Source organism: Meles meles, chromosome 1, assembly GCF_922984935.1.
Source record: "Meles meles chromosome 1, mMelMel3.1 paternal haplotype, whole genome shotgun sequence".
Classification (NCBI taxonomy): domain Eukaryota; kingdom Metazoa; phylum Chordata; class Mammalia; order Carnivora; family Mustelidae; genus Meles; species Meles meles.
In genome coordinates, this window is record NC_060066.1 from 112,489,489 (window position 1) to 112,513,780 (window position 24,292).

The 24,292-nt window shown below is 41.3% G+C and overlaps 1 protein-coding gene across 9 annotated transcripts in view; it reads right to left on the reverse strand.

Annotated features, from left to right (window-relative positions):
- Positions 1-17,888, reverse strand: part of LOC123944152 (phosphodiesterase 4D interacting protein) — a 235,459-nt gene extending 217,571 nt beyond the window's left edge. For 7 of the 9 annotated variants that reach the window (XM_046009016.1, XM_046009155.1, XM_046009074.1 and 4 more), the window contains exon 1: positions 1,738-2,073. In XM_046009016.1, coding sequence (XP_045864972.1) covers positions 1,738-1,970 — 233 coding nt within the window. In that variant the 5' untranslated portion in view covers positions 1,971-2,073. Of the gene's footprint in view, positions 1-1,737; positions 2,074-17,827 lie in introns of those variants that run through there. The other 2 variants (XM_046009099.1, XM_046009165.1) reach the window with 2 other exon arrangements.
- Positions 17,889-24,292: the final 6,404 nt, after the last annotated feature.

Here is a 24,292-nt window from a genome sequence, read left to right on the forward strand (position 1 = left end):
TTTTTTAAGACTTTATTTATTTAAGAGAGAGAGAGAGAGAGTGAGAGCTTGCGCATGAGCATGAGTATGGGGGAAGGGAAGAGGGAGAGGGACAAGCAGACTCCCCACTGAGCTGGGAGCTTGACATGGGCCTCCAACTCAGGATCCTAGGATCATGACCCCAGCTGAAGGCTAATGCTTAGTGACTGAGCCACCCAGGCACCCCCAGACACCCCCCTTTTTTAAGTTTTTATTTTAATTCTGATTAGTTAAAAGACAATGTTATATTAGTTTTAGGTGTTGCCTCAATTCCTTCTTAAAAGCAGTATTTTTTTTACTAGTTTCTTAATAGAAATCTAATTTCTTTAAGCACTGTTAACTGCTTGCCTTTGACTCAGTTTTCTCACAGTGGACAGTGTAATGAATAAATACAATTAAGTGTGAATAAACTAGTTTCCTAGTTCACAAATAACAGAGTCCTAAACATAGAGAAGAGTTTTCATTAATATTTAGTTCTGTAATTAATCCTCAAAAAATTGTGATTTTTAGGGTTGCCTGGGTGGCTCAGTCAGTTAAGCATCTGCCTTTGGCTCAAGGTCATGATCTTAGAGTCCTGGGATTGAGCCCCACATCCAGCTCCCTGCTCAATAGGAAGCCTGCTTCTCCCTCTCCCACTCCCCCTACTTGTGTTTCCTCTCTCACTGTTTTCTGTCAAATAAATAAATAAATTCTTAAAAAAAAAAAAGATTGTGATTTTATGCATAGGAAACTGAGGCCTAGAGAAATGAAGTTACTTTTTCACATCCCAGTTGGTTAATGGCAGCTTAGAGACTGAAGACATCATTGCCTGGTAGTATGATTTATGAGTACTGGGTTCCCATAAAAGAGTAAGCTGAAAATGCTACCAAGAAATGCTTATTTCAAAAAAGGCAGTAGCACAATCTGTCTCTTCCCCGAAAAATCATATGCATGGCAGATTTTTGTCCTACCGATGCTACATGAAGAAAATGCAGGCCTAATCTGTCCAGTCTTCCATCTCTGCGCAAAGGGAGGGGCTGGCTTTAAGAGGAGCTTGTCCTGCACGGCCTCATCGGCCAACAGGCATGGCTCCAGCTCTGCAGGGCAAGAGAGGTAGCCTAGGAAGAAAGAACCATCACCAACGCCTCCCCGCCCCCTGGCCCCTGCTGTGTGTATCTTAGATAAATAAAAACTATACCTACAGAAAAAGGGGGTGTGTGTGTAAGAGAAAGCCGTGGGTACTCCTTCAACTGGGAACCCGCGCGCATTTCCTGATCCTCTGTCTTCTTCTGCTTTCCCTAAGGCTTCCACCCTGGCATGGCCTTCTGCATCATGCGTTCATCTCTCCTTTGACTCAACCCAACAAGCATGGCCTCAACCTCATCTGCACCAACAAAGTGGGCGTCTACACACACCAAGCAAAGACCTTGGGAGAATGACGCGTTTCCCAAGCCTTAGCCCCGTACAATCCAGCGTCACACCTTTATTTCTAGGCAAGTCCTCCACTGGCTCTACCCCCTCTCTCCCCCGCCACCAGCCTCATCATCCCACGCAGTCTCCCCGGAGCCCTCCAACCCTCTCCAAGCTAAGGACACTCCCTCCCAGGCCTGGGGATTCCATTCTCTCTCCCCCAGGTCATAGCTCCCGGAGCCGTGCTCCTGTCCAGCGCACGGCGCGCCGCCGCTCCCGGCGCAGACCTCAGCCTCTTCGGCTCCCGCAGTGCTCCTGCGGTGCTCTTACCTCATCCAGGGTGCGGCCGCTGCGGCTGCCTCTTCCTCCTCCGCCGCCGCTGCCCAGCTCCTGGCCGGCTCGGGCTGCCGTCGCTCCCGGCCAGGAGACTGCCGCGAGGGCTGCGGGGCTCGCGCCGCGTCCCCGGACCAGAAAGGCGCGTGGTGCGCCCAGCGGGAAGCGCGGCAGCAACAGCTGCAATCGCAGCGGCGGTGGCAGCAGGACCCGCTGTCGGTCCTCTTCATGGATTTTCTGGGCCCGGCCGCACCAGTCCCGGTTACCGTCCCTGCTTGGCTTTCCTACGGTCTTCCCGCACTGCCAAGGAACATCCTCCGGGCATGGATGGTGGAGGAAACCCGGAAGGACCAGGCCTCCTCCGCGGCTGCCTCTGCCACCTGCTCCGCCCAGATTGCTTCTGTCCCTCGCCCACAGACACCCGCCTCTGCCACTTCACCCTCTCCTCAACCCATTCTCTCTCCAGCCACTACATCAACCTGGAAACCTTTTCATTCCCAGAGAGCACTCTTTCTTTGTCTTCCTAGCCGCTCCATTGTCACTGTCCTCAGTTTCCAACCTTAAAAAAGTTTCTCCTTCTCTCCCTCCCTCTCCTGGTATTTTCCTGGGTTTTGTCTTCCTCCTCCCTCCAATTCAACCACCCTCTTCTATTTTACATTATTCTTTGCTCAGAATCACTACTACTCCAGGCAGCTGGCTAACCCCCTTTTCTCCCTCTTAAAATATCCCACCCCCAATTTTCCCTTTAGTTGTAAAACAAAAACAAAAACAAAAACCTTTCTCCTAAATAACCTCAGTTTTCCTTTCCGTTAAGACTTTGTGATTTCCATTTTTCATGAAGAATTCATAGTAAAGTATATACAGCTTGGTATCCAATATCAAGTAGAGGGGATAAATTCAAGGTTAAATAAAAGTTCATAGGTCAAATAAATCCTCCACTTCATGCTCATTCTGAAAAGCCTTTGTTTATATTCCACAGTGTCCTCTGAGAACGGAAGCTAGTCAGGATCCAGCAAAGCAGAATGCTTCTGCTCCCCTATAGACACAAGGCTTGCGACGGAAGCTCATCTTTGTAGTAGGCACTATATGGATCCCAAAGTTTATAGGCAAAAGTCAATATGGACTAGCAATGGATTCACTGTAAACAAAGAAACTTACCTTAACATGTTTTCCTCCCAAGTCTGCTGTTCAGTCCTCTGCTGTTTTTTTGTTTGTTTGTTTGTTTGTTTGTTTGTTTTTAAATCCCAACACCATCATCCAACCAGTTGACCAAGCCCCATCCCTGGGAGCGGTCAGACTTATCTCCCTCACTCATTCACCTTATCCAGTCTTTAATTCTACTTCTTTACTATTTCTTTATCTTAAGTGCTCCTTCTTATCATGATTCAAAATGGTGCTGTAAAAATGACACTATCAGGGCACCTGGGTGGCTCAGTGGGTTAAAGCCTCTGCCTTCGGCTAGGGTTGTGATCTCGGGATCCTGGGATCGAGCCCCGAGTCAGGCTCTCTGCTCAGTGGGAAGCCTGCTTCCTCCTCTCTCTCTCTCTGCCTGCCTCTCTGCCTACTTGTGATCTCTGTCTGTCAAATAAATAAATAAAATCTTTAAAAAAAATGACACTATCAGATATCTCATTCTTTCAAACCTTTAATCTATATCTTTACCTCTGTTTTTCCCCCAGTATATTCTACCGGGGCAATTTACCCTACCACTCCCATCTCTTCCAGAGATTTTTTTTTTTAAGATTTTATTTATTTATTTGAGAGAGAGAGTGAGAGCATGAAAGGGGAGAAGGACATAAGGAGAAGCAGCCTCCCCATGGAGCTGGGAGCCCAAAGCAGGACTCGATCCTGAGACTCCAGGATCATGACCTGAACTGAAGGCAGTCGCTTAACCAACTGAGCCACCCAGGTGCCCATCTTCTAGAGATTCTTAATTATCTTTTGTTGTCTTTATATCTTCTGCCTCACCTTCTCCTTTAGGTCCAACCCCCTCTTTTTTTCTTTTAATATTTTATTTATTTATTTGCTTAAATAAATAAAAGAGCAAGAGAGAGAGCATGAGCAGTGAGGAGGGGCAGAGGGAGAGAAGCAAACTCTCCACCAAGCAGAGAGCCTGATGAGGGGCTTGATCCCAGGACGCTGGGATCATGACCTGAGCCAAAGACATATGCTTAACTGACTGAGCCATCCAGGTGCCCCATGGCCCACCCTAGCTCTTATAAACATGCTCAGGTCTCCTCATCTCAAAAGTCCTCCCACTTCTAGTTGCCCTCATATCTCTGGCTTCCCTTCATTAACCAACTTGCTTAAATGCACTATATATATATACATATATGTATATATATATAAGTATATATATATAAGTTATATATATATAAGTATATATATATAAGTTATATATATATAAGTATATATATATAAGTTATATATATATAAGTATATATATATAAGTTATATATATATATAAGTATAGCTATATCCCATAGCTATACTTCCTGACTTCCATTCATTCTTTTTTTAAAAAAGATTTTATTTATTTATTTGAGAGAAAGAGTGAGAGAGCACAACCAGGGGGAGGGGCAGAGAGAGAGAGGGAGAAGCAGACTTCTCACTGAGCAGGCAGCCCAATGGCGGGGGAGCGTAGGCTCCATCCCAGGACCCCAGGATCAGAACCTGAGCCAAAGGCAGGTGACCAAGCCACCCAGGTGCTCCTCCATTCATTCTTTACCATGTTTCTCTGCTGTCAGTCTTCTAATCCTATTAGAAGCTGGTCTCACAGCCCACTGACTTTGGCTTTGCCCACAGACAGGTAGTAGATTTAATCTAACATACAAAATAAAAGGAATGAGGTTCCTAAATTAATTTTTTGAGGTTCCTTAATTTGAAGAGAATATGCCATCTTCATTGGTTCAGGTGAATAAATAGGTCAGTGAAATTACTGTAGACTCAAGCGGTAAGAAGTGCTGAAGCTTCCAGTTCCCTCCAGGATGAAAAAGTATGCATCAGACTGAGCCCCTGGGTGGGGGGTAGGATAGAATAGAATAGAATATATAAATATTTATAAATAACATTAAAACAACTCTTTGAAGAAACTGAAGAGTAACCAAAGCAGGCAGGGCTTGAATCTATGATCCTGAAAGAGGAGAAGAAAAGTGAGCGCCATATTCACCCCGAAATTTTTCTCCTGAGGGAGTTTTCCAAATCAAGTGCTAGAATATAAAGGCAAAGTAAAAGCTGGCAGTAGTACTGGGCTGAAGAGTCAAAGATCAAAGCTCAGAGCAGCTAAAGTGGCTGGGACTTGAGGGAGAACTTCCAGAGCAAAAAGAATGGCAAAGATGCAGTTCAATAATCTAGTGCAGGGACATCTAGGTGCCTCAGCTGGATCTCCCTTTGGCTCAGATCATGATCCCAGGGTCCAGGAATTGAGTCCCGCATCGGGCTCCCAAGGAACCTGCTTCTCCCTGTGTCTGCCACTCCCCCTTCTTGTGCTCTCTTTCTCTCTCGCTGACAAATAAAATCTTAAAAAGAAAAAATCAAGTGCAAAAAAAAAAAAATTCTAGAGCAAATTGTCCTCAGGGTAGTGGCCAGAAGCCCAACATGTACAAAGCAAGATTAAACAGACACACACCAGAAAACAGCAGTTTAGAGACTAATGAACTAAGTAGAGATTTCAGCACCTAAAAATGAAGGATAGTTGGAAGGCTGGCAAAGCAGGGATAAGAGGTCCCAAACCTAAGAGGAAACCACCCTTAAAAGGATTTTACACTGCCCTTGAAGGAGCCCTCCACCCTTTCCAATGTGATAGATAGATGGCAAAAATTTGATAGGATGACAGGCACATGGAAGGTTAACCATTATCAAAATGGACCACCAACAAGCTCATAAAAACCTTTATACTTAGAAGCTCTGGTGGCAACACTTTCATTGGTGAAGGCTTTGAATTGGTATTTTGTTATACCTCAATAAGCCTTCCTTCGCTGCCCACCACTCTGTCCAGTTTACTTACTTCTTTATTCTTTGCAGCAGCGTGTCCAAGATTTGAGGTCACCAACACATAGAAAAAAAAAAATCCTGGGGTGCCTGGGTGGCTCAATGGGTTAAGTCTCTGCCTTCGGATCAGGTCATGATCTCAGGGTCCTGGGATCAAGTCCCACATTGGGCTCTCTGCTCAGCAGGGAGCCTGCTTCCCCCTCTCTCTCTGCCTGCCTCTCTGCCTACTTGTGATCTTTCTCTGTGTGTCAAATAAATAAATAAAACATTTTTTTTAAAAAGAGAAAAAATCCTGTAACACTAATACAACTTGGACTTCAAGCCTCTCCAAGGTAAAGAGACATCTGGGGCTTTCAGTTGAGACCCAAAAAGGCTGCACTCTTAAGAGTAAGGACAATACAGTACTGAAATAGAATAGATCTAACAAAGCTTGAAGCCAAGTCTTTACAGGATCAAAGTGATCCATTGGTATGCTTTATGCTTACCAGAACAAAACTTAACTCTATGGAGGTAGATAACATCATCCACAACATCTACAATTATTTCCTCCCCAATGTTAAAGATCCTATATATATAAAATTAAAAGGCACGCTAAAACCAAATCCAAATGACTAAACATAAGGAGAAAAGTTGTGTGTGTGTGTTTTTTTAAGATTTTATTTGAGGGGGGAGAGAGAGATGGCACAGAAGAGAGTGCAAGCAAGGGGTGGGGGCAGACTCCCTACTGAGCAGAGAGCCCTATGCAGGGCTGTATCCCAGAATCCTGGGATCATGACCTGAGTGGAAGGCAGATGCTTAGCCTACAGAGCCATGCAGGCAGACACCTGCCATGAGAAGAAAAATTAATAGAAACAAACCCAGACATTAGAATGGACATGACTTTAAATAACTATGACTAATAGGCTTAAGAAAAAAAGAGGAAAAGATGGGCAAAGACTAAAAGATAAGTAATTTATAGAATTGAAACTTATTAAAAACAGACATTCTAAATATAAAAATACAATAACTGGAAGTAAGAACCCATTTGGTGTGTTCAACAATAGTCTGAATGCAGCAAAAGTCAGGATCTATGAAGTGGAAGACAGGTCAATAAAAAGTCCAAAAAAGAAAAAGAAAATAAAAAAATAAAAATAAAAAATGAAGGACAGAAAAAGGGGGGTTTGAAAGAACAGAGCATAACAGGCATTTGGGATACAGTCAAAATGTATATTATAGTAACTGTAGTCCCTGAAAGAAAGGAGAGAATGAGTCTGAAGCAATACTTGTGGAGATAGAGATCAAGGATTTTCTAAAACTGATGAAAGACATTGACTTCTCAGGTTCCAGAAGTTAAGCAAATCCCAAGTAGAATAAATCACCAATATATCTCAGAAATATAAGAAGCAGTTGCAATTAGTAATTTGATGAAGCCAGTTCTGTCATTGAAATGAAGGAGAAGATCTTGACCAGGAGATAGGTCTCATTGACCTAATGAATTCCATAGCTTTTATACAGTAGCAGGAGTCATTTTGCAGAGTCTCAAAAGGAACACACACAAGAAAGGATGGAAATTATGTCACCAAACAGAGGTTATACTCATATCAGCCTTTGGGTGTCAGAAAAAGAAGAGGTTGAAAGGGGAAAATGAAAATAAATAGGTTTGATTTGCTGGTAGAAAATCTATAAGCTCATTAAACCATTAAACCATAGTAAGCAAACTGAGCCTACCAAACTGTAAATTTTCTAAATTTTGTATAACAAGGCAGGAAGATCTCAAATGTCCTACCCCAAAAGAGGAAATTGTTTCTACAGGGGATTTCCACATCCACCTGCCACATATTGAACACAGTACCACAAACAATTGAAACTATGTTTACAAGTCACAGGTTTAGTTAACTGGCAAAAAATGATTGGTAAGCCATAGAGGATAAAACTGAAAAGGTTTTCTCTTCTTTCTCTACTCAACATTGAATTTCTGCTATAATATTTGGAAACAGCTATGTGGTTCTGAGTTCTCTCAAGAATTAAACTGGGTTCCAATGACATAATTTTGCTTGGGTAGCTCTATGGCCTTGGAATTGACTTGAAAAAAAAAATTTGACTTTGTTAATATTAAGTGCCCTGTTACATTTTGGGTTGTTTGAAAGTGGGAGACATCAGAAATTTTGATTGAACCAATCCAACCTGACGATGCTATGGAAAATATTAGTAAAAACAGCTGAAATTATAGCCAATGAAATAACCCCGAGTCTGCCCAGAGACCTGATTAAGAATTCTGCTGGCTGACAAAATAAGGGAAGCAACCCAAGAGTCTATCAATAGATGAACGAATAAAGGAGATGTGGTATATATATACAATGGAACATTACTTAGCCATAAAAAAGAATGACATCTTGCCATTTACAACATGGATGGATAATGTTAAATGATATAAGTCCGTTGGAAAAAGACAAATACCATATAATTTCACTCATATATGGAATTTAAGAAACAAAACAAACAGGGGGCACCTGCGTGGCGAGTTGGTTGAACATCCGACTCTTGGTTTGGCTCAGGTCATGATCTCATGGGTCATGGGATGGAGCCCCATGTCGGGCTTCTGCTCAGCAGGGAGTCTGCCTGAGACTCTTTCCCTCTGTCTCTCCCCCTACTTGTGAGCTCACTCTCTCTCTCTCTCTCTCAAATAAATAAATCATGAAAGAGAGAGAGAGAGAGAGAGAGAAACGAAACAAACAGAAAAAAAGAGACGTAGAAAAAAAACCAGGCTCTTCAATAAAGAGAACAAACTGATGGTTGTCAGAGGGGTGGTGAGTGGCAGATATGGGTGAAACAGGTGAAGGGGATTAAGACTACCCTGAGTAATGTATACAACTCCTACCCTGACTACACTGAATAATGTTTACAATTGTTGAATCACTATATTATACACCTGAAACTAATATAACACTGTATGTTAGGTATACTGGGATTAAATAAATTAAGAAAGGGGCACCTGGGTGGCTCAGTAGGTTATAAGCCTCTGCCTTCGGCTCAGGTCATGATCCCGGGGTCCTAGGATCAAGCCCCACATTGGGCTCTCTGCTCAGCAGGGAGCCTGCTTCCCTTCCTCTCTCTCTGCCTGCCCTCTCTGCCTAATTGTGATCTCTGTCTGTCAAATAAATAATAAATAAAATCTTTAAATAAATAAATAATAAAACAAGTTAAAATAAATAAAAATTAAGAAAGAGAATTCTGGGGCATACCTGGCTGAAGAGCATGCATTTGGTCAGAAGAGTGTGCAACTTTTGATCTCAGGGTGTTATGAGTTCAAGCTCCATGTTGGGTGTAGAGATTACTTAAGTACATAAATAAACGAAAAAACTTAAAAAGAGGGGAGGAGCAAGTTTGGGGAGGAGTAAGAGACCTAAATATCATCAGGTCCCAATAGTTCAGCTAGGTAGTTATCAAACCATTCTGAATACCTACAAACTCAACAGGAGATCAAGTAGAAAAAGAGCAGCAATTCTAGGAACAAAGAAGTGACCACTTTCTGGAAGGTAGGACATGTGGAAAAGTGAATCCAAGGCAATATATGGGAAGAGGGACTGTGGGGGGAGGGGCCAGCTCCTGGCAAGCAGTCGAGCAGTGAAGCACAAAATTGGAACTTTTAGAAGTCGGCTCCACTGAAGGACATCGCTCCAGAGGCTAAGTGGGGTTGAAGCCCTCACAGAGACAGTGTGGTCTCAGGTCCCTCAGGGTCACAGAAAGACCAGGGGTGCCTGAGTGTGGCACAACTCCCAGGTGTTGGAACAGGGAAGCTGGCTACAGAGATGGAGCTGAGGAGTGCTCTTTCAGCTTGGGGTTACCTTCAACTGTGATCCCAGGCATAGCTGGGTCACCGCTTTTCGAGCAGGGACCCTACAGGTGGCAGATCTGGGGATACTAACCTTCCTTCCTGGGGAGGAGTGGCATGGGAGTGCACTGCAGGAATCTGCTGGGTTTGGAGACTCAAAATAGGGTCATGTGCCAGAGATAGAAATGCTGGGTCACAGGCCAGGTGAGCACAGAGCATGGCCGGAGACCAGGGAGTCGGGAGGGATTGACTGCTTTTCTATGAGGCACATTGAGGAGTGGGGACCTGAGCTCTCAGATCCTCCAAGGTTGGAGATTAGAGGCTCCCATATTCATTCCCATCCTCCAAAGCTGTATGGAAAGAGTTCAGGGAACAAAGGCTACCAAGAGCAAAAAAAAAGAGCAGATTACTTAGCCCGGCCCCTAGCAAGGGCAGTGCAATTCCACCTCAGGCAAAGATATTTGAGAATCACAGCAACAGGCCCCTTCCACAGAAGAGTAGCAAGAACATCCAGCCAAGACCAAATTCACTGATCAATGAGAACTGAGGAACTCCACAGCTAGGCAAAAACAACACATAGAATTAATGGCTTTTTCCCCATGATTCTTTAGTCTTTCAAAGTTAAATTTTTTAAGTTTTTTTTTCTTATTCTATTTTTAAACTTTTTCCTCTTTCCTATTTTAACATTTTTAACTATTATATCTTATCAATATCTTTTAAAAAATCTTTTAAAATTTTCATTGTTATAGTTTTATTCTATCCCTTCATTGTATTTAACCTTATTCTTTGTATACATATAGGTTTTTCTTTCTTTAAAATTTTGGGATACAGTTTCTTCTAATAGATCAAAATATACCCTAAATCTAGTGCGTGGCTTTGTTCTAGTCTCCAGCCTGATCACATTCTTTCCTCTTTTTTTTCTTTTTCAACCAACTTATTTTATCAATTCCTTTTTTAGAATCTTTTAAAATATTCATCTTTATAGTCATATTCCATCCCTTCATTGTGTTTACCCTTATTTGTGTGTGTGTGTGTGTATATATATATATATTTCTTTCTTTAAAATTTTGGGCAGTAGTTCCTTCTAACAGACCAATACACACTCAAAATCTAGTGTGTGGCTCTATTCTAGTCACCAGTCTAATATATAAAATATATATATTTTTTCTTTTTTTCTTTTATACCTCCTTTCTTCTTCTCCTGCCCCCTGCCCTGGTTTCAGGTCATTTCTCATTTGATTAGTGTATATCTTTCTGGGGTCATTGCTACCCTTTTAGTATTTTGTTCTCTCATTCATCTATTCTTAGCTGGATAAAATGACAATGTGGAAAAAATCACCACAAAAAAAAAGAACAAGAGGTGATGGCTAGGGACATAAATCAATATGAATGTTAGTAATGTGTCAGAACTAGCGTTCAGAGTGATGATTATCAAGATGCTAGCTGGCTTGAAAAAAGCATGAAAGACATTAGAGAATCTCTTTCTGGAGAAATAAAATCCCTTCCTGGAGAAATAAAAGAACTAAATTCTAACCAGGTTGAAATTAAAAGAAAAAAAAAAAACTATGGCTGAGGTACAATAAAAAAATGGCGGCTCTTACTGCTACAGTAAATGAGGCAGAAGAGAGAATTAGTGATATAGAAGGTCAAATGATGGAGAATAAAGAAGCTGAGAAAAAGAGAGATAAACAACTACTGGACCACAAGGGGAGAATTTGAGAGACAAGTGATTCCATTAAGATGAAACAATATTGGAATAATTGCAATTCCAGAAGAAGAAGAAAGAGAGAGAGGGGCAGAAGGTATATTGAAGCAAATTATAGCAGAAAATTTCCCTAATTTGGCAAAGGGAAAAAGCATCTACATCCAGGAGGCAAAGAGAATCCCCCTCAAAATCAATAAAAATAGTTCCACACCCCGTCATCTAATAGTAAAACTTACAAGTGTCAGGGACAAAGAGAAAATCCTGAAAGCAGCTCAGGACAAAAGGTCTGTAACATATAATGGTAGGAATATTGGATTGGCAGCAGACCTATCCACAGAGACCTGGCAGGCCAGAAAGGACTGGCATGATATATTCAGAGCACTAAATAAGAAAAATATGCAGCCAAGAATACTATATCCAGCTAGGCTGTCATTGAAAATAGAAGGAGAAATAAAAAGCTTCCAGGACAAACAAAAACTAAAAGAATTCCCAAACATCAAATCAGTCTTATAGGAAATATTAAAAGGGGTCCTCTAAGCAAAGAGAGAGCCTAAAAGTAACAGACCAGAAAGGAACAGAGGCAATATACAGTAACAGTCACCTTACAGACAATACAACAGCATTAAATTCTTATCTTTCAATAGTTACCCCGAATGTAAATGGGCTACATGCACTAATCAAAAGACACAGAGTATCAGAATGGATAAAAAAAAAACAAACAAGACCCATCGATATGCTGTCTACAAGAAACGCATCTTAGACCCAAAGACACCTCCAGATTTAAAGTGAGGGGGTGGAAAACAATGTACCATGCTAATGGGCATCAAAAGAAAGCTGGGGTGGCAGTCCTCATATCAGATAAATTAGATTTTAAGCCAAAGACTATAATAAGAGATGAGGAAGGATACTATGTTATACTTTTAAAAAAGATTTTATTTATTTATTTGACAGCAAGAGAGGGAACAAAATCAAGGGGAGTGAGAGAGGGAGAAGCAGTCTTCTCACTGAGCAGAGAGCCTAATGAGGGGCTTGCTCCCTGGACCCAAGTTTCATGACCTGAGCCAAAGGCAGCTGCTTAACAACTGAGCCACCCAGGTGCCCCAACACTATATCATACTTAAAGGGTCTGTCCAACAAGAAGATCTAACAGTTTTAAATATCTATGACCCTAACATGGGAATAGACAATTATATAAACCAACTAATAACAAAATCAAAGAAACACATCAACAATAATGCAGTAATAGTAGGGGATTTTAATACCCCTCTCACTGAAGTGGACAGATCATCTAAGTAAAACATCAATAAGGAAATAAAGGCTTTAAATGACACACAGGACCAGGTGGACATCACAGATATATTTAGAACATTCCATCCCAAAGCAACAGAATACACATTCTTCTCTAGTACACATGGAACATTCTCCAGAAAAAAATCACTTCCTGGGTCACAAATCAGGTCTCAACTGGTACCAAAAGATTAGGATCATTCCCTGCATATTTTCAGATCACAATGCTTTGAAACTATAACTCAATTACAGACAAATATCCTTGATGAACATGGATGCAAAAATTCTCACCAAAATACTAGCCAATAGGGTCCAATAGTACACAAAAGGGATTATCCACCACAAACAAGTGGGATTTATTCCTGGGATGCAAGGTTGGTTTAACATCCACAAATCAATCAATGTGATACAATATATTACTAAAAGAAAGAACAAGAACCATAAGATACTCTCAACAGAAGCTGAAAAAACATTTGACAAAGTACAGCATCCTTTCTTGATCAAAACTCTTCAAAGTGTAGGGATAGAGGGTACATACCTCAATATCATCAAAGCCATCTTAAAAAACCCACCACAAATATCATTGTCAATGGAGAAAAACTGAGAGCTTTCCCCCTAAGGTCAGGAACACGGCAGGGATGTCTACAATCACCACTACTATTCAACCTAGTACTACAATTCCTAGCCTCAGCAATCAGACAACAACAACAAAAATAAACATGTCTAAATTGGCAAAGATGAAGTCAAACTCTCACTCTTTGCAGATGATATAATACTTTATGTGGAAAACCCAAAAGACTCCACTCCAAAACTGCTAGAACTCATACAGGAATTCAGTAAAGTGTCAGGATATAAAATCAGTGCACAGAAATCAGTTGCATCTCTATACAACAACAACAAGACAGAAGAAAGAGAAATTAAGGAGTCAATCTCATATACAGTTGCACCCAAAACCACAAGATACCTAGGAATAAACCTAACCAAAGAGGCTAAGAATCTGTACTCAGAAAACTAGAAAGTACTCATGAAAGAAATTGAGGAAGACACAAAGAAATGGAAAAATATTCCATGCTCATGGATTGGAAGGACAAATATTGTGAAAATGTCTATGCTACCTAAAGCAATCTACACATTTAATGCAATCCCTATCAAAATACCATCTATTTTTTTCAAAGAAATGGAACAAATAATCCTAAAATTTATATGGAAACAGAAAAGACCCAGAATAGCCAGAGGAATGTTGAAAAAGAAAACCAAAGTTGGTGGCATCACAATTCCAGACTTCAAGCTCTATTACAAAGCTGTCATCATCAAGAGAGTATGGTACTGGCACAAAAACAGACACATAGATCAATGGAACAGAACAGAGAGGCCAGAAATAGACCCTCAACTCTATAGTCAACTAATCTTTGTCAAAGCAGGGAAGAATGTCCAATGGAAAAAAGACACTCTCTTCAACAAATGGTGTTGGAAAAATTGGACAGCCACATGCAGAATGAAACTGGACATTTCTGTATACCACACACAAAAACAGACACAAAATGGAGGAAAGACCTCAATGTGAGAAAGGAATCCATCAAAATTCTTGAGGGGAACACAGGCAGCCACAACTGTGGCTCTTCAACTTCAGCCACAGCAACTTCTTCCGAGAAACATCGCCAAAGGCAGGGAAAGCAAGGGCAAAAATGAACTACTGGGACTTCATCAAGATCAAAACCTTTTGCACAGCAAAGGAAACACTCAACAAAACCAAAAGACAACTGACAGAATGGGAGAAGATATTTGCAAACAATATATCAGAAAAAGGGCTAGTATCCAAAATCTATAAAGAACTTAACAAACTCAATACCCAAAGAACAAATAATCCAATCAAGAAATGGGAAGAAGTTGTGAACAGACATTTCTGCAAGGAAGATATCCAAATAGCCAACAGACACATGAAAAAGTGTTCCACATCACTCGGCATCAAAAATACAAATCAAAACCACAGTGAGAAACCACCTCACACCAGTCAGAATGGCTAAAATTAACAAGTCAGGAAATGACAGATGGCCAGGATGCAGAGAAAGGCGAACACTCCTACACTGTTGGTGGGAATGCAAGCTGGTGCAGCCACTCTGGAAAACAGCATGGAAGTTCCTCAAAAAGCTGAAAATAGAGCTACCCTACGACTCAGCAATCACACTACAGGGTATTTACCCTAAAGATAAAAATGTAGTGATCCAAAGGGGCACGTGCACATGAATGTTTATAGCAGCAATGTCCACAATAGCCAAACTATGTAAAGAACCCAGATGTCCATCAACAGATGAATGGATAAAGAAGAAGTGGCATATATACATACAATGGAATACTATGCAGCCATCAAAAGAAATGAAATCTTGTCGTTTGCAATGACGTGGATGGAACTAGAGGGTATTATGCTGAGCGAAATAAGTCAATCAGAGAAAGACAATTATCATATGCTCTCCCTGATATGAGGACTTTGAGAGGTAAAGTGGGGGGTTTGGAGGGTGGGGAAGGAAAAAATGAAACAAGATGGGATTGGGAGGGAGATAAACCATAAGAGACTCTTAATCTCACAAAACAAACTGAGGGTTGCCAGGGGGGGAATAGTAGGGAGAGGGTGGCTGGGTTATGGACATTGGGGAGGGTACATGCTATGGCAAGTGAAGTATGTAAGCCTGAGGATTCACAGACCTGTACCGCTGGGGCTAATAATACATTATATGGTAATTTTTTAAAAATCTAAAAATTTTACTTTTGCAGCAATACTTTGCCATAAACTGAGGTACAACACAGTCACAGTGAGGAGACTGATAAGAAAGTCATTATATCATACAAAATTTACAAAAGTCACATTCTTCACAAAAGCATATTGTGATACAACCTCTCCCCAGCTAGTAGAAAGCCAACAGCTAAAAGTCTATGAGATTATCATGGCCTCTTAACTGGAAGGAAACAAAGGTGCTAAGACCATTGTAGGGACTTGTATGGCCAAGGTCCCTCTTGGTGTAGATGCGTATCCAAAGATAGGTGAGTATTTTTGAGAAAAGTCTGGTCTCAATGCAGGTGCATCCTGGTTTGTTCTCTGCTAAGTGGTGCCTGTTTCCTAGCTAGTTGAGTAAGTCTGCCTAATTCTGGAGTAAAATGTTAGCAAGACCTCTGGGTCATAGTAGATCTAAATCCATGTTCCCCATTTAGTTTGACCAGTAATAAAAGTCATAGTATTATTTCTCTACTTTGCAATTTGATCTCAATTTAGAAAAGGAAGAAAGGATTGTTCTGATCTCTGAAAGCCCCAATTCAAAGCTGCCATTGTAATATTCTCAACAAGCAACAGCTTGCATAAATAGTGTATAAAAAACGACAGTGCTTCTGGGATTTGGTTCTTATTCACTTAAGGGCTCTGAGGTTCACGAAATGGCATAATGAACTTTGGGTTTGACTGTCAGATTTCCAGAATCGGTGGATCATACTCCCAAAGTGGGGAGGAAAAGGTCCCATATCAGATGGAACAGAATGAGAGGGTAGGCTCAGGAGTAGTAGGGAAAGGACAATCACAAGGGACTGATTAACAAAAATTGTGCCTTTGGAAGACAGGGAATTCATCACAAGAAAGGATTAACAGCTGGGGCGCCTGGGTGGCTCAGTGGGTTAAGCCACTGCCTTCGGCTCAGGTCATGATCTCGGGGTCCTGAGATCGAGTCCCGCATCAGGCTCTCTGCTCGGCAGGGAGCCTGCTTCCCTCTCTGCCTCTCTGTCTGCTTGTGATCTCTCTCTGTCAAATAAATAAATAAAATCTTTTTTAAAATAAATAAATAAATAAAAAGAAAGAAAGGATTAACAGCAAGTTGTTGTGCCCCCATTTCATTACATTTAATATCACATCGGATTCAGTTTTCAGGCACTGAAATGAGGTAGGGCTGAATGAGTCTGTCTGTCTTCCTTTCTAAACAAGGAAGGATAACAGAGACCAGTAATAACTGAAATATCTGACTCTTACGATTGTAAAGAAAAATAACTCAGTGAGAAAGCTGCTCACTAATTTCTGGAATACCAGTGTGAGTAGAAAAGATAGGGCCCAGAAAAGAGGGAGCTGAGGATGAGGATGAGGATGAGGGGAAAGCCAAGCAACAGTGACATTTGTTGAGACAATAGCAGCTAAAACCGGGAGCTTGTAATGGCTGCTAGGAAAACTCAATCCACTTAGACTCCACAGAAAGGGAGTAGGGCTGCAGTTCTGAGGGACAATCTATGTGGACACTCTGGGTTCAAAGAAAAAAAAAAACCCTGCCACTCAAGGCTTTTATCATTCTAGACTGAGGGGTGGGAAGCAATGGGGGTAGAGCTGGGTTGGGTTTAATGGGAGAGAGACAGAGCCTGGTAGAATGTAACCTCTACCAACAAACTTCCTGTTTCTTTTGTTCACTTTTGTATAAACCAGTATCTGTTATTCCTAGCCCATAGTAATTGCACAATAAATATTTTTGAATAGAGTGCCTGGGTGGCTCAGTGAGTTAAGCCTCTGCCTTCGTCTCAGGTCATGATCTCAGGGTCCTGGGATCGAGCCCTACATCAGGCTCTCTGCTAGACAGGGAGTCTGCTTCCCCCTCTCTCTCTGCCTGCCTCTTTGCCTACTTGTGATCTCTGTCTGTCAAATAAATAAATAACATCTAAACAAATTTTTTTTAATAACTTAATTGGATAAATGAAGGGAATGGTTGACAGATATGTCTTCACTTAGTAGAGTATCAACCTTGAATTGAGCTATATATAAGCAATGAAGTGTTGTGCCAATCTATGAGCACGCCATTCATTTGGTCATTTATTCAATAAACATGAATGGAGCATTTGCTAGGTTCCAGGTATGGGATACTAGACTCTGGGGACTAAAACATGACCACTTTTTCTGCCCTGAAAGGATTTGATTTAGAGGCTGCTTAAGGTAAAGGAAGAAATCTGTTAAAAACTTTTTAAAATTTTATAAAATATTTTAGATGTTATCAAAACTACCCTAACTATCCTTCCTATCAGCTCCTCCCCATTTTCCCTCGTCCCGTCCCCCTCCACCCCATCCCAACCCCACCAACCTCAAACTCAAGTGATGGACCTCCCTGGACTGCTGTTTGCCTCGCTTCCTGACAAAGTAGGGAAACCACACAGACTTGATGAAAGAAGTCATTTCATGAGGTAGCTTCTAGAAGGCAGGAGCTAACTTTACTAAGCCTTCATATGTGAAGCAGGCTATCTAAAGTAGTCATTATTTTAAATAGAGGCCTTCACATTACTTACAATGCACACTGTTCTTTTAGCCACCTTCCTCCCGCAAATCTTTACTTTCAGTTCAGTGTCTGCATCCTCTGTGTGAATGACACAGATAGGGTCTGTGAACGAATTGAAAGATAAAAAGACAAATTCCTGCCTCCTCAGACCTCGCACTGTAAGGTTTAGTCAGGCATGATAACTCAAAATAACCACCCGCACAGACTCCAGCAGTAACGCTCTTCAGCCCAGACAGAGATTGTACCCAGAGGCGTGGCCAAAGGGCGAGCGCCAGGGTGCACGCCTGGGTGGAAGGCTGGACCGTTCCGGATTCCCTGGAGGTAGCCAATGGCCTCCTGGAGGCGGAGCTTTTGACTGACTGGCGTGGAAACTGACCAATCAGAACCTACTCTGGATGACCTGCCCAGGGAAAGCTGTAAGAATTCTGGTGCTGCTGCCCCCAAGATGGGGGGAGAAGGGGGAGGCTCCTGGAAGCCTCTATTTACTAAAATGTAGGAAAGCATTTCAATTTTTTAAATCACCAGTTCGGGCGTACTAGTGCCTATGACTGGATATCAGTACAGATATAGTGGCTTTCTATTCTTTTGTCTGCCAAGAGCATCACCTTAGAAGTGCTTTTTTAAAGTATGCAATCATTCAAGTCAAACAAGAGCTGATGTTTACTTGCAGACCTCTTCTCCTAAGCAGCATAGTTTGGTCTGTGGATAGATGCAGGGTAAATGTTGCTAACACTGTTTTTTACACTCATCTTCCTTACCTAATCCGTATCCTAGTTCTAATTAGGCACTCAATAATTGTTTAAGAATAAATAGACACAAGTCCTTAGCTATTGCTTCCTCTGATGTCATTGTAAAATCTCTGCAACCTTCTGACCCTTTAGTGGAAAATCTCATCCTGTATCTGCAGGTTGATTTAAATTTAGGTATGTGCATTTCTTGGTTTCTTCAGTAAGTTTTAAGAATTTGCTGGCAACTCTTTTTTTTTTAAGATTTTTTTTTAAAATTTTTTCTATTTGTTTATTTACAGCATAACAGTGTTCATTGTTTTGGCATCACACCCAGTGCTCCATGCAGTACGTGCCCTCCCTATTACCCACCACCTGGTTTCTCAACCTCCCCCCCCCCTTCAAAACCCTCTGGTTGTTTTTCAGAGTCCATAGTCTCTCATGGTTCATCTCCCCTCCCAGTTTCCCTCAACTCCCTCTCCTCTCCATCTCCCCATGTCCTCCATGTTATTTGTTATGCTCCACAAATAAATGAGACCATATGATACTTGACTCTCTCTGCTTGACTTATTTCGCTCAGCATAATCTCTTCCAGTCCTGTCCATGTTGCTACAAAAGTTGTGTATTCATCCTTTCTGATGGAGGCATAATACTCCATTGCGTATATGGACCACATCTTTCTTATCCATTCATCCATGCCCTTCAGGCATCTTGGTTCTTTCCACGGTTTGGCGACCGTGGCCATTGCTGCAATAAACATTGGGGTACAGATGGCTCTTCTTTTCTACATCTGTATCTTTGGGGTAAATACCCAGCAGTGCAATTGCAGGGTCATAGGGAAGCTCTATTCTTAATTTCTTCAGGAATCTCCACACTGTTCTCCAAAGTGGCTGCACCAACTTGCATTCCCACCAACAGTGTAAGAGGGTTCCCCTTTCTCCACATCCTCTCCAACACCCGTTGTTTCCTGTCTTGCTAATTTTGGCCATTCTAACTGGTGTCAGGTGGTATCTCAATGTAGTTTTAATTTGAATCTCCCTGATGGCTAGTGATGATGAACATTTTTCATGTATCTGATAGCCATTTGTATGTCTTCGTTGGAGAAGTGTCTGTTCATATCTTCTGCCCATTTTTTGATATGATTATCTGTTTTGTGTGTGTTGAGTTTGAGAAGTTCTTTATAGATCCTGGATATCAACCTTTTGTCTGTACTGTCATTTGCAAATATCTTCTCCCATTCCGTGGGTTGCCTTTTTGTTTTGTTGACTGTTTCCTTTGCTGTGCAGAAGGCTTTGATCTTGATGAAGTCCCAAAAGTTCATTTTTGCTTTTGTTTCCTTGGCCTTTGGAGACATATCTTGAAAGAAGTTGCTGTGGCTGATATCGAAGAGGTCACTGCCTATGTTCTCCTCTAGAATTCTGATGGATTCCTGTCTCACATTGAGGTCTTTTATCCATTTCGAGTTTATCTTTGTGTACGGTGTAAGAGAATGGTCGAGTTCCATTCTTCTACATATCGCTGTCCAGTTTTCCCAGCACCATTTATTGAAGAGACTCTTTTTTCCATTGTATATTTTTTCCTGTTTTGTCGAAGATTATTTGACCATAGAGTTGAGGGTCCATATCTGGGCTCTCCACTCTGTTCCACTGGTCAATGTGTCTGTTTTTATGCCAGTACCACGCTGTCTTGGTGATCACAGCTTTGTAGTAAAGCTTGAAATCGGGTAATGTGATGCCGCCAGTTTTGTTTTTGTTTTTCACCATTTCCTTAGCAATTCGGGGTCTCTTCTGATTCCATACAAATTTTAGGATTATTTGCTCCAGCTCTTTGAAAAATACCGGTGGAATTTTGATCGGAATGGCATTAAAAGTATAGATTGCTCTAGGCAGTATAGACATTTTAACAATGTTTATTCTTCCAATCCAAGAGCATGGAACGGTCTTTCATCTTTTTGTGTCTCCTTCAATTTCTTTCATGAGTGTTCTGTAGTTCCTCGAGTACAGGTCCTTTACCTCTTTGGTTAGGTTTATTCCCAGCTATCTTATGGTTCTTGGTGCTATAGTAAATGGAATCGATTCTCTAATTTCCCTTTCTGTATTTTCATTGTTAGTGTATAAGAAAGCCACTGATTTCTGTACATTGACTTTGTATCCTGCCATGTTACTGAATTGCTGTATGAGTTCTAGTAGTTCGGGGGTGGAGTCTTTGGGGTTTTCCATATAAAGAATCATGTCATCTGCGAAGAGAGAGAGTTTGACTTCTTCCTTGCCAATTTGGATACCTTTTATTTCTTTTTGTTGTCTGATTGCCATTGCTAGGACTTCTAATACTATGTTGAACAAGAGTGGTGAGAGTGGGCATCCTTGTCGTGTTCCTGATCTCAACGGGAAGGCTGCAAGCTTTTTCCCATTGAAGATGATATTTGCTGTGGGTCTTTCATAGATAGATTTTATGAAGTTCAGGAATGTTCCCTCTATCCCTATACTTTGAAGCGTTTTCATCAGGAATGGATGCTGGATTTTGTCAAATGCTTTTTCTGCATCAATTGAGAAGACCATGTGGTTCTTCTCTTATTGATTTGTTCTATCACATTGATTGATTTGTGAATGTTGAACCAACCTTGCAACCCAGGGATGAATCCCACCTGGTCATGGTGGATAATCTTTTGAATGTGCTGCTGGATCCTGTTTGCTAGGAACTTGTTGAGAATCTTTGCATCCATATTCATCAGTGATATTGGTCTGAAATTCTCCTTTTTGGTAGGGTCTTTGCCTGGTTTGGGGGTCAGGGTAATGCTGGCTTCATAAAAAGAGTCTGGAAGTTGTCCTTCTGCTTCAATTTTTTGGAACAGCTTCAGGAGAATTGGGGTTATTTCTTCTTTGAAAGTTTGGTAGAATTCCCCAGGGAATCCGTCAGGTCCTGGGCTCTTATTTATTTGTCAGATAGAGTGAGCACAGGCAGACAGAGTGGCAGAGGTAGAAGGAGAAGCAGGCTCCCTGCTGAGCAAGCAGCCCAATGTGGGACTCGATCCCAGGACACTGGGATCATGACCTGAGCCGAAGGCAGCCGCTTAACCGACTGAGCCACCCAGGCGTCCCAACTGGCAACTCTTAATTATGATATTCAAGGCTACTGTTCACTCTTTTCCTTTTAGTACAATGTTTACAGGCTCCAAGATTCTTGTACTTTTACCATTTCACACTGATCACAGCGTCATCAAGTTTCAGGCAGACAACGATTTTAAAGTTCCAAATTTTAAAGTTCCAAACAAATGTTTCTTCATACCCTTTTTCCATTAATTGTGAAAGAGTCAACTACCTTCCATGTACTGATCACAGCGCTCACCATTATTACATGGTCCTGTATTGCTCAAAGGACCAAAGAGCAGGAGCTCGAAGGTGATGCCTGTGTGTGAATGCCATAATGTTGCTCAAGTTAGAAACAAAAGTCACTCAGATTCCAGAGTTCCTGAGGTCTAAGTGTTGGGCAGTTTCATACAGAGATAAACTGCGGCCTTCTGATAGCTCATCAGTGACCTAAGAAGAGCAGTGTCCTCTTGCTGGGATTATGATTTTAGTGTGTCTAAGAAGAAAAAAGTAAAAGTTGTGAGCATGAATGTTGTTTCAAGAATGGGTTACCCCAGGATGATTCTGTGTTCTTCTATTAGTTAATTGGTTGTTTGTTTGTTTGTTTGTTTGGGGGTGTTTTTTTTTTTATAAGTAACAGAAACTAAGCAAAAAGAAGGACAGGAAATTTATCATGAAGAAACAACGGCAGGACACCTGGGTGGCTCAGTCAGTTAAGTGTCTGCCTGCAGCTCAGGTCATGATCTTAGGGTTGTGGGATAGAGCCCCACATCAGGCTCCCTGCTCAGCGGGGAGTCTGGTTCTCCCTCTCCCTCTCCATCTGTGTGCTCACTCTTCCTCCCTCTCTCTCTGCCTCTCTCGAATAAATAAATAAATACATCTTTAAAAAAAAGAAGAAGAAGAAAGAAACAACGATGACTTGTAGAATCCATGAGCAGGAATGGTTATGGGCCTTGGGAAAAGCCTAAAGTCATGAACTAGAGAGAAGCTGGGACTCTGGGTCCAAATCTGCTTCCCTTTGCATGCCTGCCATATTCTTCACTTTCTGCTTCTCTCATCCACATCATACCCTTGGTTAAAATATTTGACTTATGAATTCCTCATTATTGGAATTATTCCAGCAGAGGCTGAATAACTTTCTTTTGAGATTATGGCAGAAGGCATGTCCATGTTGAGTGGAAGGCAAATTACATTAAGTTATATAATTGGCCTATTCTAAATGTAAGATACTATGATTTTACCAGTTTAGGCTCCCATATAGGGAGCCTAAACAAGGATTGCCTTCCATTTCACTTTCTCACTGTCTCTGTTAACCCACACTGATTTCTTTCTTATCTATATCCCAGTCCTTCATCTTTTGTGTAGCGTCAATCAGTAGGTCTTATTGGCTATACCTTCCAAAAGCCTCTCAAGAATAATACTAGTTTTCTCCTAATAGTGTAGAGCTGTAGAAAAGATAATGAAAGCATGAGCTGTTTAACCTATGGATAAATATTAAGATGGATGTTTATCACAATTAAAAGCAGAGACTTTGGAGTTCAACTTCAGCTCTAATCTTGTTCCCAACTTTACTAGCTGTGTCACCTTGGAAAAATTACTCTCTGAGGCTTTTCCTCCAACTATAAAGGGGAACCTAATATTAAACAACCTTACTGGGTTGTTTGGTTAAGTAACTGGTATCTATAAAGCACTTTCTATTTCTATTAATGTGAATGCCAACCACAAATGCTTAATAAAGAGTAGTTACTGATGTAAGTAATAATAAATACAACACTTGTATGACTTTTTTTTTTAACTTACAAAATTTGTTCACCTACGTTTTCTCACCCAATGTTCACAAAAATCCTGAGAGGTGGATAATATCCCCATTTTAGAGGTAGGTACACCAAAGAAAAGAGAGATGGTAATGCTTCCTCAAGTAGGATTATGTAGAGGTCTTTCCAATAGGAAGTGAATGCCCAGTTCCTGGAAGTTCTAGCAAAGCTACCCTGCTACCTATTGCAAGAAATGTAGCAGAGATCCCAGCTTTTGGAAGGGTGCCTGATTTGGTGATTTCTGAGATCGCATACTTGGTCATTTTTTCACACATACAATAGATACATATTTTTTTTAAGATTTTATTTGACAGAGATCACAAGTAGGCAGAGAGGCAGGCAGAGAGAGAGGAAGGGAAGCAGCGCTCTCTGCTGAGCGGAGAGGCCCGATGTGGGGCTCGATCCCAGGACCTTGAGATCATGACCCGAGCTGAAGTAAGAGGCCCCAACCCACTGAGCACCCAGGCGCCCCGATACATATTTTTTTTAATTGGAAACTGTTCAACGATCTGGGGATACAACATAAACAAACAAGCAAAAAGCAACCAAACAAAAAAACCAGACAAAAATCCCTGCCTAGAACTATACGCATATAGAATTATGTATAAAATAGATAATATATAAAATACAAAAATATGAAAATATATAACTTGATTTTCGTTTTTTGCACATACTCTCCATCTACGTACCCATTAACTCCCACCACCTCTTGGAGCCACCCTAAAAGTATTGGGAACTAGACTATTCTGTTTCAGTTTGTATGACACACCCCTCAAGTGTCAAGGTTTATTGGAAGCTCCCAGTCCAGAGAAGCGGGCGGGGCCTTGGAAGTTTCCGAAGGTGGAAGGAG